Source organism: Apostichopus japonicus, chromosome 12 (assembly GCF_037975245.1).
Source record: "Apostichopus japonicus isolate 1M-3 chromosome 12, ASM3797524v1, whole genome shotgun sequence".
NCBI lineage: Eukaryota > Metazoa > Echinodermata > Holothuroidea > Aspidochirotida > Stichopodidae > Apostichopus > Apostichopus japonicus.
This window is the reverse complement of record NC_092572.1, coordinates 25409929-25425811: the sequence shown is the minus strand read 5'-3', so window position 1 is coordinate 25425811 and position 15883 is coordinate 25409929. Positions and strand designations below refer to the sequence as shown.

Sequence of the window (15883 nt, the reverse complement as noted above, 5' to 3'; positions counted from 1 at the left end):
GTCATTTTAATTGGTCAAGCACTCTTTGGACCGGGCAAGACGCATTATGGTATCCTTCTACAATGTGTTAAGAATTCATATGACCCATTGGTAAGGTGGTCCAAGGCGTGCTAGTCTTGATTAGGGCCTAAAGTAATTTTTTTACATTAATTTAAGAGCTGATGAAGTACTGGTCATTTTAGTTGGTCAAAAACTATTTGGACCGGGCAAGATGCATTATGGTACCCTTCTACATAGTTATCGGAGTTCATATGACCCATGGGCCATAGATAAACCTCTTTCCACGACCATATGTTGAACATCTTGTAAGAAAGCTTTTGTCTTGCCAGAGGTGTTACGTCGATACCATTGTCGAATACGTAACTGAATCGGTAGCAGTTACTCATTCGCGAATGTCGAACGAGGAACGGGGAATAAGTATCTAACTTCACACCGGTCAATCCGGTTCCCCACATACGATAAGGTAACCAGAATGCAAAATGCATTGAGGTTTCGATGACTTCATTGCACTGGACTTCTGCTTGTTAATTAAAGCAGGGAGTTCCATAACAACTCCCTGATTAAGGCGTGTGAAGACTCGCCCACAAAGAAACGTCTCATGCCAGTAATCTGACCTAGTTTCGAATGAGGTGTAGCAGAAGTGTTAGACACCACCATCGATCCAATAAAATACACACACAGCTTGCTACCGTCGGTAATTAGACACTGGTGTACAGTCAATACATACAGCTACGGTCAATACCCACAACACAGTGTACATAGCAGCGATTGACATCTCAGCAAGGAATTGTTATGGAACTCCCTGATCTCAGGTCGAGATAAAAGATAACAGGGTATCACGTTTCATTACTGTCTGCATTTTGTAGCGACAGGAACAAAGCTTCACTTGCAAGCAACGGAAAGTTAACTATTTCCAGAGGTCGGGAAGTTGGGGTAGGGGGGGGGGGGGCTTGTTTAGGAACCCGGTTTCTAAAGGGCGTGTGAGTCAAACTTCGGAAGAATAGTTCTCTTCCGGGGAACAGCCTAGCACTGAGAATGGTTTCTCTTTTTTTCGTAACATAGTTCTCATCCCGGGAGGGTGGGGTGGCTTCCAGAACTGGAGCAGCCTCTCATTATGTTAGTTTCCTACGTTTGTAGTATTTAAAGCTTCCATTCTGTGTATGTAATTGCTTGTCTTTTTACCCTAACCGATGTATTCATATTAATAGTCTGTTTTTTTTTTTGTTTTTTTTTTTGTTTTTTTTTGGGGGGGGTGTTTTAACATTACTTTTTACTAACCTGCGGGAGCCGGCTCGATCAGGCTTGCCCCCCCCCCTCTCATAACACTAGCAGTGTTCCGTTAGGATACAAGAACCTAACCATCCTTCTTGATCATCTGTGTGATCGAGGTAACTTTCATGAACACCTTTGTCAAATAGCAAAGCAATATCAACTCTAAAAATGACCATCATCGCGCCACATTTGTTTCCATTATTATTTAAATGTATTTCTCTGTTTATTGCATCGTTTTATTATCCGTAATAGAGATGGGTTTGATAAATGTTGAATCTAACATATTGCGGCTGTTTTACTGTTTGAGCCAATGATGGTATTGGTTTCAGTGTCCACATTATTATCGTTATTAACAGTCTACCTTGAAAATAGGAAAAGAAAAACGAATCGGAAACTAAAAGGTGTCCGTGGCTGTATACTATGACATCACATACGTACAAAATGGCAGTTCCCTGGCTGTTGGGGGAGTGGGGTGGGGTGGGGAGTGGTGGGGTGGGCGAGAGTTGTTCTTCACACAAATCTCTGTGATATAAGCTATACTGAAGTCAATACATTATTTTAACTTTCTGCAACTTATCAAACTTCATTTCACGCCTACAGAAGATATGTGAAGATATATAGTTTTACATCAATACGTCGAACAAAATCACACAAAAGACAGCAATTTTTGTTATGCTTTGTTTATTTCTATTATTAATAATCAATACAATCTGAGGTTTTTCCGCCCCCGGTATTACCTATCGTTAAACATCATTTTAAAAATTTGAAATCATTTATTGTCAGCAAACTGCTTCCAAGAGTCAGCCTGGCAATTCCTCATCGGTACCTGAAAAGGATTGAAATTTATTATCATTAGAAAGAAAGTCTATAACTATACGTTACATGATTATATAAATACTCGTCGTATAGTCTGGTCGACTTTATCAGCTTCGCAATCATACCGTCACGATATAGATCAAACGGGTCAGTATAGTTTCTATGATTATAAATTCCGAACAATGGTTGAATTAGTAATTAGTGAAAATGACTATAAATACAGAATTTTGGGGTTTATTTCCGTCACTGTATAATTATTAGCCGATTGTGTGCATGGAGCTTAACTCGGCAGCTACAGTGTGTATATCATTGTTGCTACATATGCATATAGCACTACGACAATATAGAAGTTTGGTCACAAGAAGGCACCGCATATACCACCATGTATCCAGATAAAGACCTCATTATTTCAGCAAGAAAAGTAAGATACAAACAATTGAATATCTCTTAATTTTCTGGGTTGTCAGCTTTAGTTTTTAGACTGAGGATTTTGTCAGAGAGTTGTAACTTTCAGCTTCCAAGACAAAAAAAAAATCATTTCAGTCAATAGTGAGCAATTATGCTTCTCTATCGACTGTTATGTTGCTTCTGAGAAGTTGTTGTTACAAGGTATATGCGTATACTAGTAGTAAATGATGATGATATGTGCACAGCTATATATCGACGGTTACAACATTATTTAAACAAATGTAATGTAAAAGTTAAAATAAAGGGAAAACTTTTGGCATATAGGGGCATTTTATCATCACTGTTTGCCCGTTGCGTTACTGTTTTACCTCGTCGAACGCAAGGGACTTATCTTGATATGCCTGTGAACCAGAAAGTAATATATGACCAATACTTTCAATTAGAGATTACATGGGTAATTATAATATAACACCCTCCTTGCTATCGATTAAATACTCAATGGATTTCTTGATTGCGTTACATACCTCAAGCGACGTAGAGGAGAAGGTTAGGGCTGCTTGACTTGCTGAATGTCAAACCACTGATTTTGTTGGAACTGGCATTGTTGGATAGAGCACTGTAGATGCTGCTTGGGTTACAACTGAGAGATCCACACTCAAGGGCGGCACCACCTAAAATACGACATAAGATGAGCAAGAAATGAAATTGGAACGATTTCATCAGCATTTCGGATAAGATATTTCTATTTTACTTTTAGAAGAGAAAATCGATATTTAAGGACACGACGAGGGGGAGGGGGGAGGGGGTGGGGGGGGGACTTATAACACATTTACGCTGATCAACAGTCTAAATGTTTATAGCAACAAGGTATATAAATTCACAATGTCATCTGTCCAAAGTTCAGTGGCAAATATTACTCATTTATAAAAAAAAAAAAAAACACCCATTCACCTTCATACATGTGATGAAGAAATATCGGACTCTATACCTGACTTGAATCAAGTTTAGTAAACTTTTTTTCGAGTAATAATTGGCATGTAAATGTTCAAATTGTCTTCCGCCGAACCGACCAAAATGCTTGAGAGCACTTTCGTCGTTCTTGATTTTCATATCTTATGTATAGATATGCTTAAAACGTGTTATAATGAAAACCATTCCTGGAGGTTCTGGCCCTCCAATTTTACCCCAGTTATTCTTGAATGCTAAATTAGTCGATTTGGAAATCTCAGTTAAGGGGAAATAGGTTGATGGTATATAGTGATAATATAATGACGTTGCCGAAGATTAATCAATGACCGATAGTTTTGATTTGTTTTCTCTCTATTTAGCAGATATATATATATATATATATATATATATATATATATATATATATATATATATATATATATATATATATGAGGAGGGGGGCTACATAGAAAACCTTTATAGTGTATGATAAATACTCACCAGCAACGTGTGGGCAGGCCATTGAAGTACCGCTCATGGTGGCGGATCCAGAGTTGGAGGAGTGACTGGCAGACCTGATGTCGACACCAGGAGCAAAGATATCTACACACGATCCATAGTTGGAGAAGGAAGCAATGGTGTCACTGTCGTCGGTGGCACCAACGGTGTAAGCCTATATACAAAAAGACGCACAGTGCATGGTTATATCAGAACACTTCGTTGCTTGTACCAGAAACATATCTTAGATTAATGTAGCTGAGCATGTAAAATTATTGGGCGTCCGCCTGGACTCCAATATGTCTCTTAAGTCCCATATTACTAGCAGAGTTCGGGTCGCCAGCTGCAATATAAATAAAATCAGAAGGGTACGTAAGTTCCTCAACTATGAGAGTTGTAAATCGGTAATTCTCGGTCTTGTCATCTCGCACCTTGATTACTGCAATGCTCTTTTAAGTGGTCTTCCTTATACACGGCATTACTACCACTTCAATCCATCCAAAACCAGGCTGCCATATTAATTCTCAACAAGACAAAATACGATAGTGCTAGTGAGTGTTTGCGGAGCTTGCATTGGCTTCCCGTAGCTCAGCGAATCAAATTTAAACTTATTTGCTTATAGTATTCAAATGTATCCATAAACAGGCTCCAGATTATCTCCATACCATGTTGATTACACGTGTCTCCCCATACAGCATCAGGAGCATTTCTTCCCACTCGTTATATATTCCCACCACGAGCACCAAATTTGGTAGCCGGGCTTTCGCTGTGTGTGGGCCAAAACTATGGAATGACTTGCCTTCGTACGTTCGGGCTCAGGTGTCTTTCCCTACTTTCAAGAAATCCCTTAAGACACATCTTTTTAGCGAAGCATTTGGTTAAGTCTCTTGCATGTCTCTGTGGTTGTCTTTTGTCTTGTCTAGTTGTTTTTTATATATCTTGTCTTCGTATTGCTTACTTCTTTTCGTATATTCATGTGTTTAGATATATGTTTTGTAAAGCGCCATAGAATATCTTTTTAGTCATGGGGCTATAGAAATATTGTAATAATAATAATAATAATAATAATAATATAACATATTTATATATATATATCAATATTTATATATATATATATATATATATATATATATATATATATATATATATATATATATATATATATATATTGTTGTAGGAACGTACGTAACTTTAATCGACACTAGAAACAGGTATCAATATCATCTGAACAAAGTATTACTATTTTTATAACTTCGTATATTAGCTATCGTACATTAGCGGCACGGGCTGGTGAAACGTTGCACGCGTCTTGGTTCTCGTTTCCGGCGGCAACGATCACAGGGGCTCCAGAATTATAAAGACGAGTGACAGCATTGTCAGTAGTAAGACTAGCTCCTCCTCCAAGGGACATGGAGGCAACTCTCTTTCCACTGAGGCCAGCGACGTAGTCGATACCTGATGTCCAAATTCATAAAAATGTCGTTTAGAATCTTCGTTAAAAAAAAATCACTCATCATTAGTACTAATAAACTGTTGTTCTTATCACGGCTCAGAGACCGGTATAGAGTTTTCATCAGCTGAATACACGCACGTCTGTATATGAAGTGGAACTTTCCTTAAATGGTATGTTGCCATTAAAACATTTGCCAAGAGCCGATCATGCCCTATATAGCCATATCACGCTGCACGCTTTATTTTCGTTCCTTCCAACTTTTATTTTTAGTACTTACATACTTTTGCTTCTTCTTTATTTTTATTTTTTTTTGGGGGGGGGGGAGGGGGGACGATATAATTGTATCATGAAATGTGTGAAACATTATCAAAATCCACCCTATCTGTAGCCATGAAAATTTAGATAGATGATTAAAGGAAAAGTAACATAATATATGTATATTTACCGCTGACAACTCCAGAGTTTGATCCACTTCCAAAGCAACCAAGAACTCTGACTCCTTTAAGGGTGACTGATTTGGCGACACCATAAGAACTTCCTCCGACAGTTCCAGCACAGTGAGTTCCGTGACCATTACAGTCAATACCCTATAATATCCACAAAAAAATCATTATCAAACTCCACGTCTACAATTATTGTGGATACTTTTTTGACAACTTGGGCTCACAAATTCATGATAACATGTTACACTCTATTACCAAAAATTGTTGTATGACTATATCCTAGATTACAGGTCACGTGCAGGCAAGCACCATTGTTCTTTCTGTGAGGAAATGACCCAGTTTTGCATATCGTATATTAGGCTCATCTGTGGAAGGTCTATATAGTGGAAACGTCTCACATATATGCTGTAAAGTTGATACTTTGGAGATTCAGAGTGTAACGGAATGATAATCTGCACGTGTTTCTTGATTTGACTTGTTATAATTATGGAGTGCAGACCTACCAAGCAAGGGCGTAGGAACCGGGGGGCTGGGGGCGCCAACCCCCCCCCCCCCCAGTGAAAAATATGGTGGGGCGGAAGTATCATTCCGCCCCCCAGCTTCGCAAGTTAGAAAACCCCTTTTTCATTTCCAAATGAGAACAAAATCTCATTTGGAGCACCAAATTGCATCTAAGGCCAGGTGAAAATGCAAAATTATTTACAAAATGGAAGTGGGTGTTGAATATTATGTTGAATATATTGCACCAAATTGCATCTGAGGCCACCTGGAAATGCAAAAAAAAAATCCCCTCCCCTTAGACCCCTCCCCAGGCCAGCCATCAGTCTTCAGCCCCCCCCCCCACTCAAAAATACCTTCCTACGCCACTGCTACCAAGATATACATATATAACAACATTCTGTCCCTAACAATCGCTTACATATTGGGATCTTGCATTATATATTTTTTTGTTCCACACTGTCTTTGTTCGTACGTAGTAACCATGGTGAGCTATTTTAGGTCACTTTTAAAACCTTTTTACAACCTGGTTAGTAGGATCTGCATTATGACTGTTCAAAACCACATTAATTAGCAGATCCATTTCCATAATTTGTAAACAGTTAAAATTCCAAAACAAACCTGTATGAATATTTAATCACTAATACGAACGATAGCAAGATGATTGTGTAAAATATAATATAATATATTTACGCTGTTGGGGTTGGAGTGGAAGTCCATTGAAGAGCTGGTTGAAGCACGACTACCGAAGTCGTTGTGGCTGGGGTTAATTCCAGTATCAATAACGTACACGGTAACTCCGCTACCAGTTCCTAAAACAACAGACAAATGTTTCTTAATGCATATATAAGTTCATTTTGACAACATTCTCGATGTTGTTCGATAATGCGTTCCAGACCTTTTACAAACGAAAAACCTTGGTATTTTATCGATTCCGTTTCACCACCCTTCTATGGACTTGAGTTTTACTTTATAGAATATCATGTTAGTTGTCAGTAATATACGTTGGAGTTCATATTTGGAATTTTTAGTTTCCTCACACGTTTTGTTTATAAGTTGAAAGTGCCAGGCGCGGCATTCATTTGACAGCTTTTGTACCATTTCTAGTCCTGAAGGGATTCTGATATCAATATTATGACGTTTCCACGAAATACCTATTCAAAAACAGCCCACCATAACAAATACATTGTGTGAGAACAAATGCTCCCCTAGGAACATTTTCACGTGGTATTCAAAGTTTTAAAATAACTCGCACAAATGTAATATTTAGAACTGTCATCTATAAATAATACCAACATTGTTCTTGATTTCTGCCCTAATTCTGACAGTATATCGAGTAAGTCTCAAGTTGTCAATATAAAGGTGGCTGGTCAATACAAATTTACGATATGTGGCAAGTATTTTGCTCTGTTAAAATGACAAAACTTACCCTTGGCGCTATAGCCGTTGTTCAATGGAAGAGATCTCTGGTCAATTCTGTCAAGACCCCACTCTACAGAAGCATACATCATCTGATCCTCTTCAACGAACTCAACAAAGTCGAGACGACGAACCTGAAAGTTAACGTCAAGTGAAGGCCAAAAGTGAATTTAAATACCAGCGAAGTGACATCGATTGGTTATTGCGTTCCTTCTCAGAGTTTCAAAAATCCTTTCTACTAATTTTGGAGATTGTGAGGGCCACCCAGAAGGTACTAGTATACCGCCCCCCCACCTGCCCACCCTCCCCCCCCCCCCCCATTGTGTTCAAAACCTACACCAACTGAAGTAACGAGGTTGATGTTACGAACGGCGATTACTTAAGAGGTTAAGTATGGACAACGTGATGACGCGACCTGCCTATATATGAGTATGGAAAGTACGATCTAAGGGTGAGAGGAAAAGTAACATACCTTTTGGAGCCAAATTATTAAAACGTTTAACGAAAAACTCTACATGTCCTTGTGCGGTAAATAAAAACAAAACAAGTCAAGATAAATGGAGATTAAATCATTCGTTATTGGTTCGGCATTTCAAACACTGTTCGGCAACGAGGTGACTTCAGTTCGATTTGGCACAGATTTAACATCATGTTAGTAATAAGAGATATCATCAAAAAGTGCACATACCAAGTCAAGGGCCTTTCCGCTTAGAGTAGCAGCGAATCCATTGAGCACGGTGTATTCACGGTCGATTCTTCCTCCGAGAGTGGAGAAGAGAGGCAGGGCTCTGATGGTTGCTACGGCACTTTTGACGTCGACGTTTCCCTAAATTAATGTCAGATCAAAAATCAAAATCAAATATTATTAAGTTAAAGAGAGTGAGAGAGCGACACCACACCTGCGCGTAACAGCCCATATTCAGCCATATCTTTCTGTCTTTTCGATTATGACTAAATGAACCAGATGAATTTGAAATAATAAAGAAAAAGGAGAGATACTTGTATTTCAAACCTGTCGGTTTGATTTTTTGTTATATTTTTGGGGGGGGTATTTATTCTTTTACTTCATAGACACTAATAAGACAACGTATGTGAGCGATATGTTAATCTGTTAAGTTTGTTATTGTTGTTTTTGTTAAACAGATAACGTCGTTGGTTCCATTCGAAATTAAAATCGATTTGCTCCAGAAATGTAAGACAAGGTCCAAGTATAGTAACAGCCGAAATATTGCATTGAATGAATTATACTCACAGGCTGCTTAATTAATACAAAAAGCCTCAAATTGGTGTTCAACTTATAACTTTTTACAACCCACTTTTTTGTGTTAATATATTCATCTTTGATCGGTTGGAGTATTATTTGAAGAATGACATTTCCATCACATAATAATCTCTCATCTAGTGAAAGCCTACCTTGAGGGTGACGAGGTAAGATCCTTCGATCTTGTCCTTCTGGGTGTAAAGAGGGGCCAAACCGCTAACAGCGGCGGCAAAGAGGACGATTAGGAGGAATTTCATGTTGACTGCCAAACAAAAAAGAAGAACAATTGATAATATGTACCTTGGTCGGATTTGATCGGTTCTGCGTAAAATGAAAAAAAAAAGGGGGAGGGGGGGGGGGGGGGAGGGACTGGGAAGGGGTATGAATAAGGGAAGTCCATATTCATTACCGAGTAGATAAAAATACTCTTGCACTTCACTAATGCCCCATGTACTCTTCATAAATTATTTTATTATGATAATTATCTATACTACAAGTATATATACTATATAATAATCTAGTATATTCTTTTATAATAAGTATCGATTAATACATGCCCTATTCGTATATATACATATATACATTCGTATATACATTCATATATATTCGTATATATATATATATATATATATATATTACATATATATTATATATATTCGTATATATATATATATATAATATAATATATATCATATCATATCATAGTATAATATCATAATCTGTTATTCTATTATAATAATTATCTATTAATATATGATCTATACGTATATATATATATTATACTATAATATAATAATATATTCTTCTATTATAATAATGAGAAATACTATTATTTCCAAAGGACGTAGTCAACTTGTCAAGCACTCAACTAACTGAACCATATTTATCAACCAATCATAGCACGGCGCCTCATTTAGTCAGTCAATCGAGAGCTAGTGGTTCAAGCGGATTTTTTTTTTTTTTTTTTTTTTTACTATCAGCCAGGGGAAATTAGACCACAGCTATACGGGACAATGGATGTAGGCCTACACTCTCTTTTAACACCACATACAAGTATTTACTAGCACAAAACTGTCGGTCAAAGCTTAACATAATTATGGATCTAATTTATTGTCAACATTTGCCTGAGAAGGCAACATTAGTATGTATGAAGTATAATTATAACAGTGTAATTTACCTGGACTCATCCTGACATTAAAACGAACTGAAAAGAGAAATTATTGAAATTGATAAAATAAAATTCTTACCAAACTGTCTAGATGTATCTTGAGCTGTAGTCAGGAACGGTATGAATTGTAGGTGACAATACCGGCACTTTTATCCATTTTTTGGCAGATCAGAAATGTGGGTGAGGATGCATCTGGCTTATGTCTGACAAATACTATTATCTTCTGCCAGCAACGTAAAATATAATAAAATATAAAGCAATTTTTAGGGCGGTTCTATTGTTTACTCTGTTATCTTACTATTCAAATCGATTGGTTGGCTCGGTGCCTTATGCGAACTTGACATATGTCCAACAAATAAAAATAAATAAATAAATGAATAAATAAATAAAAAAAACCCGTCCAGTTGGAAGGGTTTCGTCATTGGCAGTCACTGCCATGGTCAGAGTTTCATTAAAGTGTATTAAAACAGTATTCTATTTGGTTGATGCATACGAGAATGTAGGTTATTTATCAAATATTTCAGCGATAAATAAGAGGAAAACGATTTTTAGTGACATCCACCCCCACCCTAACTGAGGGCACCAAACCACAATAATGGGGGGGGGGGGAGAGTGGTAAAAATGCATAAGTGTGCCCTATTAGTAAGGGTCATGTCCCCCTTACCTCAAAATAGACGGTATGCGCATGCGCATACGCAGTACGGTAGAGTGCTACCAGGCTTACATATACTTACGTATGGACAAATTATTTCGTGTTACTTTTTTTTTTTGATCTTGTGGGTGTTTGGTGGAAATTGAGATACAGCTTTGGATTGCAAGTTTCGTTTTAACCATGCACTTTTTCTCTCTTTCCACTACAACATTTGTGTTATGAAATGAACAGGGCGGTGTAGCTGGGGAACAATCACTCGTACCCACCTTCCCCTCCCGCAGGGTTTGTGACAAAAAGTTTCCCATTTGGTCAATGCAGAGGACCTTTTTTTTTGTGGTCATTTTGTTAAGTCAAAAAAGCCCCCCAAAAAGTCAACTTTGTTATTTAAAGAGTGCATGAGCAATTGATGAAAAATTCAAAAATGGAAAAGGTAAATTTTAACTTTCAAAAATGAAAAAGGGTACTCTATGTTTAACCTATACAAAAAGGGGTCACTTTTTATTGATAGAAAGAGGACGCCCTGGAGGTTTGATTTTTCACTCAAGTGGGGGGAGTGAGGGGTGCAAATGGCCCCAAATATCCCCAGTCTTCGTCGCCGCTTAAGGAAAATTTCACTGAATTGATTTTGTTAAGTTTACACAGTTTAGCAGGTATACAGTGGATACCGTGTAAAATTCATTTGACGCATTGGCGTGCAAAAATGGTTGGCCGGGGGCTGCGTTGGATGTGGGGAGGGGGGTGGGGCCTGGTCCACCCTCAACCTCCGAAGCCAATCGGGGGGGGGAATCTTCCAGTCGGGTGAAAATCACTACGGTAAGTCGGTATATTATACATGTAAGCAATGAAGTCTATGTCATCAGGTGATCCAAGTTTTCATTCATGAATTGTATGTATAATCAGTACACACGTGAAGTATTTCTTAGTAATTGATGTCACGATTTTGGATCTACATATAGTTTACCCTGTGAAAAAAAAAATCTAAGTGGAAGGGGCGATGCCCCCTTAGACCACTCCCCCATATCAGTCGGGGGAATCACAAGTCTGCCTCTCACCTCCGAAATCCTACTCCCGCCACTGATTTAACGGGGGCAGGGGGTGGGGAGAGGATCATTTCTCATTTATCTCACCCCCCCTTCCCCCGTACCGTAGAGTATCATCTCGTGCTGGGTTACTTTTAAAACACCTGTTTTTTTTTTGTTTTTTTTTGTAATGAAAAGTTCTTGAACTTTGCGTATCTCAAATAAAAAAAATGAAAAGTGTGTGAATGTGTACACGCGGTGTTTACACTATGAGCAACTAAATGGAACAAACTGATAAAACGATGTCGGATGATGTACGGAAGATATGGACACCTTAAGGTGCCATAAGTATGTTGAAGTGTTCACATAATAGTTTTTATTGCCACTCGGTAGCTTTCGACAAAAAATTTCTGTTAAATTGCTCAAATTGCAGAAAATTGTCGAATCGAGAACTTTATGACTTTAAAAACGTGCACATGTTGCAATTAAATGACGAATTGCGCACGAAAATATATTTTTACTCTCATATCATGAGTGATCATTTTTCAACATTTTTTTCTAAACTGTGAAATGATTAATTAAAAAAAAAACACAAATTCCATTATTTCTCGGAAAATTAGTAAAATACTTACTTTTAGGTTAACTTTCAAAAAAAACATCATTTTACTGTAAACATTTTTAATCGGTTTTAGTTTTGATAAGTAATTATTCTGTCATTTTGTATCAGACTAATGAATGAGTTGATCAGTTCTCCTTATATTCCCATTTCAACGTCATATCGTTGTCCCTGGGGGAAAATATTGACACATTGTAATTACTTAAAATTTGGACATTTTTGTCAATAGGGACCCAAGTATTGACAGATAGGTATTGAAATGAGGTTTTAATTTTTTTTTTTATAATTGAGCTAATTAGATCACGAAATTCGGAAACTGCTAATTCGTATTAATTGAACAATTTATCATTTTGTCGAAACTTGGTAATAAATTTACTGTAAGGTCTTAACATTATAGATGGTACCTTAACATTTCCGTACATAGGCATATATCTAATAGCCACGAGTAGCAGTCTGGGAGGATCTCCCAAAATGGTGTTGTGCCAATAACTGGTTTGTGTGTGAGATCGAATGTGGATTACACCCCGACCCCAACCTACCCTGACCCATCCATATAAGCACACACACGGGATATATATATATATATATATATATATATGTATATATATATGTATATATATATATATATATATATATATATATATACACACATATATTTAAATATTGATATCTTGAGGATTTTTCTAGTTAACTACAGTTTTCAGCATCCCTTGCATGTAAGCATACTTAGTTTCAATGGGTGATGAAGTGTAGACCTGCCAATAACCTAACTGGAACTATAACATGAAGTAAATCTCAAGCACGATTTCTCATGTGGTATATTTGGAGAGAGTTTTGTTTTCCCTCCGTCTCAAACACCTCCCCGAAGAGAATATCAAAGTAATGTACACAACTCTGCCGCCTCGACCATTAAAAGGAGCTGGGAGGGGGGTCGAGTATTTTAAAGAGGGGTACGGTAACCCTGGGGTCGTTGAAGCCGACTCCAGTGTTACGTAGGCGGTGTGGAGGTCCTTCACCAGGAACAAAAAAAAAACAATAATTAACATAATTTTTTTTTCTAAAAGGCACTTTAAAATTAAAATTTCGCTACTTTTCACCTATTATTATATATTTGCAATAAAAGAGCACGTTTAAATTTCCACAAAGGCACTTTGTAAATTACCACAAAATGAAAAATGATGGCGCATTTTACCAACAATAGGTTTCACAAAATTGTGTGTACGTAAGAAAATCCCATCCCTCAGCTCTGTCGCCTCCGCATATACCTTCTTTTTTTTTTTACTTTTTTTTTTCTTATGTCAGCATTAGCAGTCATGTAAGAATCCAAAACCCTGATTTGAGTTATCTTTTCGTTTGATTACCACCTGTTAAAAATATTTATTAGTTGTCACGCTATTTCTTCGTTCAATATATTTATTTAAAAAAAAAAATAATAAACAGATGGATCAGTATCACCCGATCTTTCTATGTAGAGTATGACCGGGTCATTGACTCTGAATATGGATTAGCAAATATGAATATGCAAATATTATTTAGTCAAGAGAGAGGTGATTGGTTTTTCATTTAATCGCGTATAGAAATCAATATATGCAATACCGTGGCTGACAATATTCAATGCCATTCCAGAATGATATTTATGACATTGAATATTCAAACATACCCTTGGGGTTGTAACGTCCAATTTAGTCAAAAGAAAGGTGATTGGTTCTTCATTTAATCGCGTAGAAATCAATAAATGCAATACCGTGGCTGACAATATTCAACGCCATTCCAGAATGATATTTATGACATTGAATATTCAAACATACCCTTGGGGTTGTAACGTCCAATTTAGTCAAAAGAAAGGTGATTGGTCCTTCATTTAATCGCGAAGAAATCAATAAATGCAATACCGTGGCTGACAATATTCAACGTCATTCCAGAATGATATTTATGACATTGAATATTCAAACATACGCTTGGGGGTGTAACGTCTAATTTGTAGTCAACGAAATAATGTGATTGGTTCTTCCTTTTATTGTGTCGAAGTCCAATGGCTGCAATACTGCCTACAGCTGACAATATTCAATGTCATACCAGAATGACTTTTGCGACTGAATGAAATAATTAGAAGCCAGTAAATGCATGCCTTATATATTTGATATAATATATATATATATATATATATATATATATATATATATAATCAAAATTACCAAATTGGCAAACTGCCTCTGATTCGGTATTCAAGAGGACGGTATAAAAGTCCCTCTTTGCATTCCCAACTGCACCCTCCTTTCTCCACTGAAGTGCAATTAAACAGGAGCCCTTGTTAATCTTGGCCATGCCAACCGGTATTATATCTTTTATTAACTTTTCTATGCTACTTCGGGAATGTTTCCTTATGGGAGATCATTGAATAGGGTATCCGATATAAACATTTTCCTTTTAAAAGTCCTTAAGGATAATGACCAAATGGTTCTATTTGAAACCCAACTTATCCCCCCAAAACCAAATCACACCTCTACTGGCCTTTACAAGGGTTTGGAGTGCTTCAATTGCTTTCAATAGCCTATTACAATATGCCTACATGTTGGTCAATCAATTTTACTGCAAATAATATAGAAAGAGGAGATCCGAAAATTGGTACACTCAATTAAGTCTATCATTATCTGTTCCATTGATTTATTCGGGATATTTTTTCAGCAACAAAGTTGTTTGTCCTTTTTACAAAGCATCTGACTACTGTTATCGTGTAAAACATCTCTTGCTTACTGTTGGGTATTTGGGTTCAATATTGATAATGATGAGTCGAGAGAAATCGGTCTACGTTCGGCCAGTGGGCATGATGTATTTCAACAGCAAGGAACGCCAAAAGTGACTTCAAGACATAAAATGAACATCAATGCCATTGGATATAAAAAAAAGAATGGGATGTGGATTGTCGTTCTCAAGATAATTTAAGAACCACAGACAACGTTTACTTTTATCTTCTGTACGGCGCTCTATTAATGATATGGAACAATACAACCAGGAGAAAAAGAGCGGTTTATCCTAACTTGTTTATAATAGCTTAGACATTCCTAATATTTCTCAGTTTCGTAAATCTTTACATGTAGCCTGCATGAAAGTTCTTCTTTCCTACACACTGCACGGCCTGTGTCAACAAATGCCAGTTTCTAGTGTTCTAGCGTACGTTCTTTCAAATATGGCGGGAATCGAGTGTTTAACGCCCAAAATTTGTAATTCACCAAATCACCACTTGGCAACCCAATCAAATCTATTTATAGGTTTCCGTGGCTATTAACGCTGTACTACCGAGGAAACTGTATTCATGAGAGACTTTTTTTAACTTGGGGTTTTTATTAGGCCTGAATAGTCTGTTTGATAAATCCACGGTTAATTTTCTTGTATTTATTTCCTGATTATGATA

General features: G+C 37.0%; 1 protein-coding gene across 1 annotated transcript; it reads right to left on the bottom strand.

Moving 5' to 3' along the window:
- Positions 1 to 1936: 1936 nt before the first annotated feature.
- Positions 1937 to 10313, bottom strand: LOC139978003 (aqualysin-1-like). The gene is made up of 10 exons (XM_071987906.1): positions 10264 to 10313; positions 9169 to 9278; positions 8444 to 8581; positions 7766 to 7889; positions 7030 to 7148; positions 5841 to 5982; positions 5216 to 5397; positions 3946 to 4117; positions 3021 to 3167; positions 1937 to 2098 (listed from the first exon to the last, which is right to left on the bottom strand). Exons 2-9 carry the CDS (start codon positions 9271 to 9273, stop codon positions 3022 to 3024), a joined length of 1128 nt encoding a protein of 375 aa, XP_071844007.1. The 5' UTR covers positions 9274 to 9278; positions 10264 to 10313; the 3' UTR covers positions 1937 to 2098; position 3021.
- Between the last annotated feature and the right edge of the window lie 5570 nt (positions 10314 to 15883).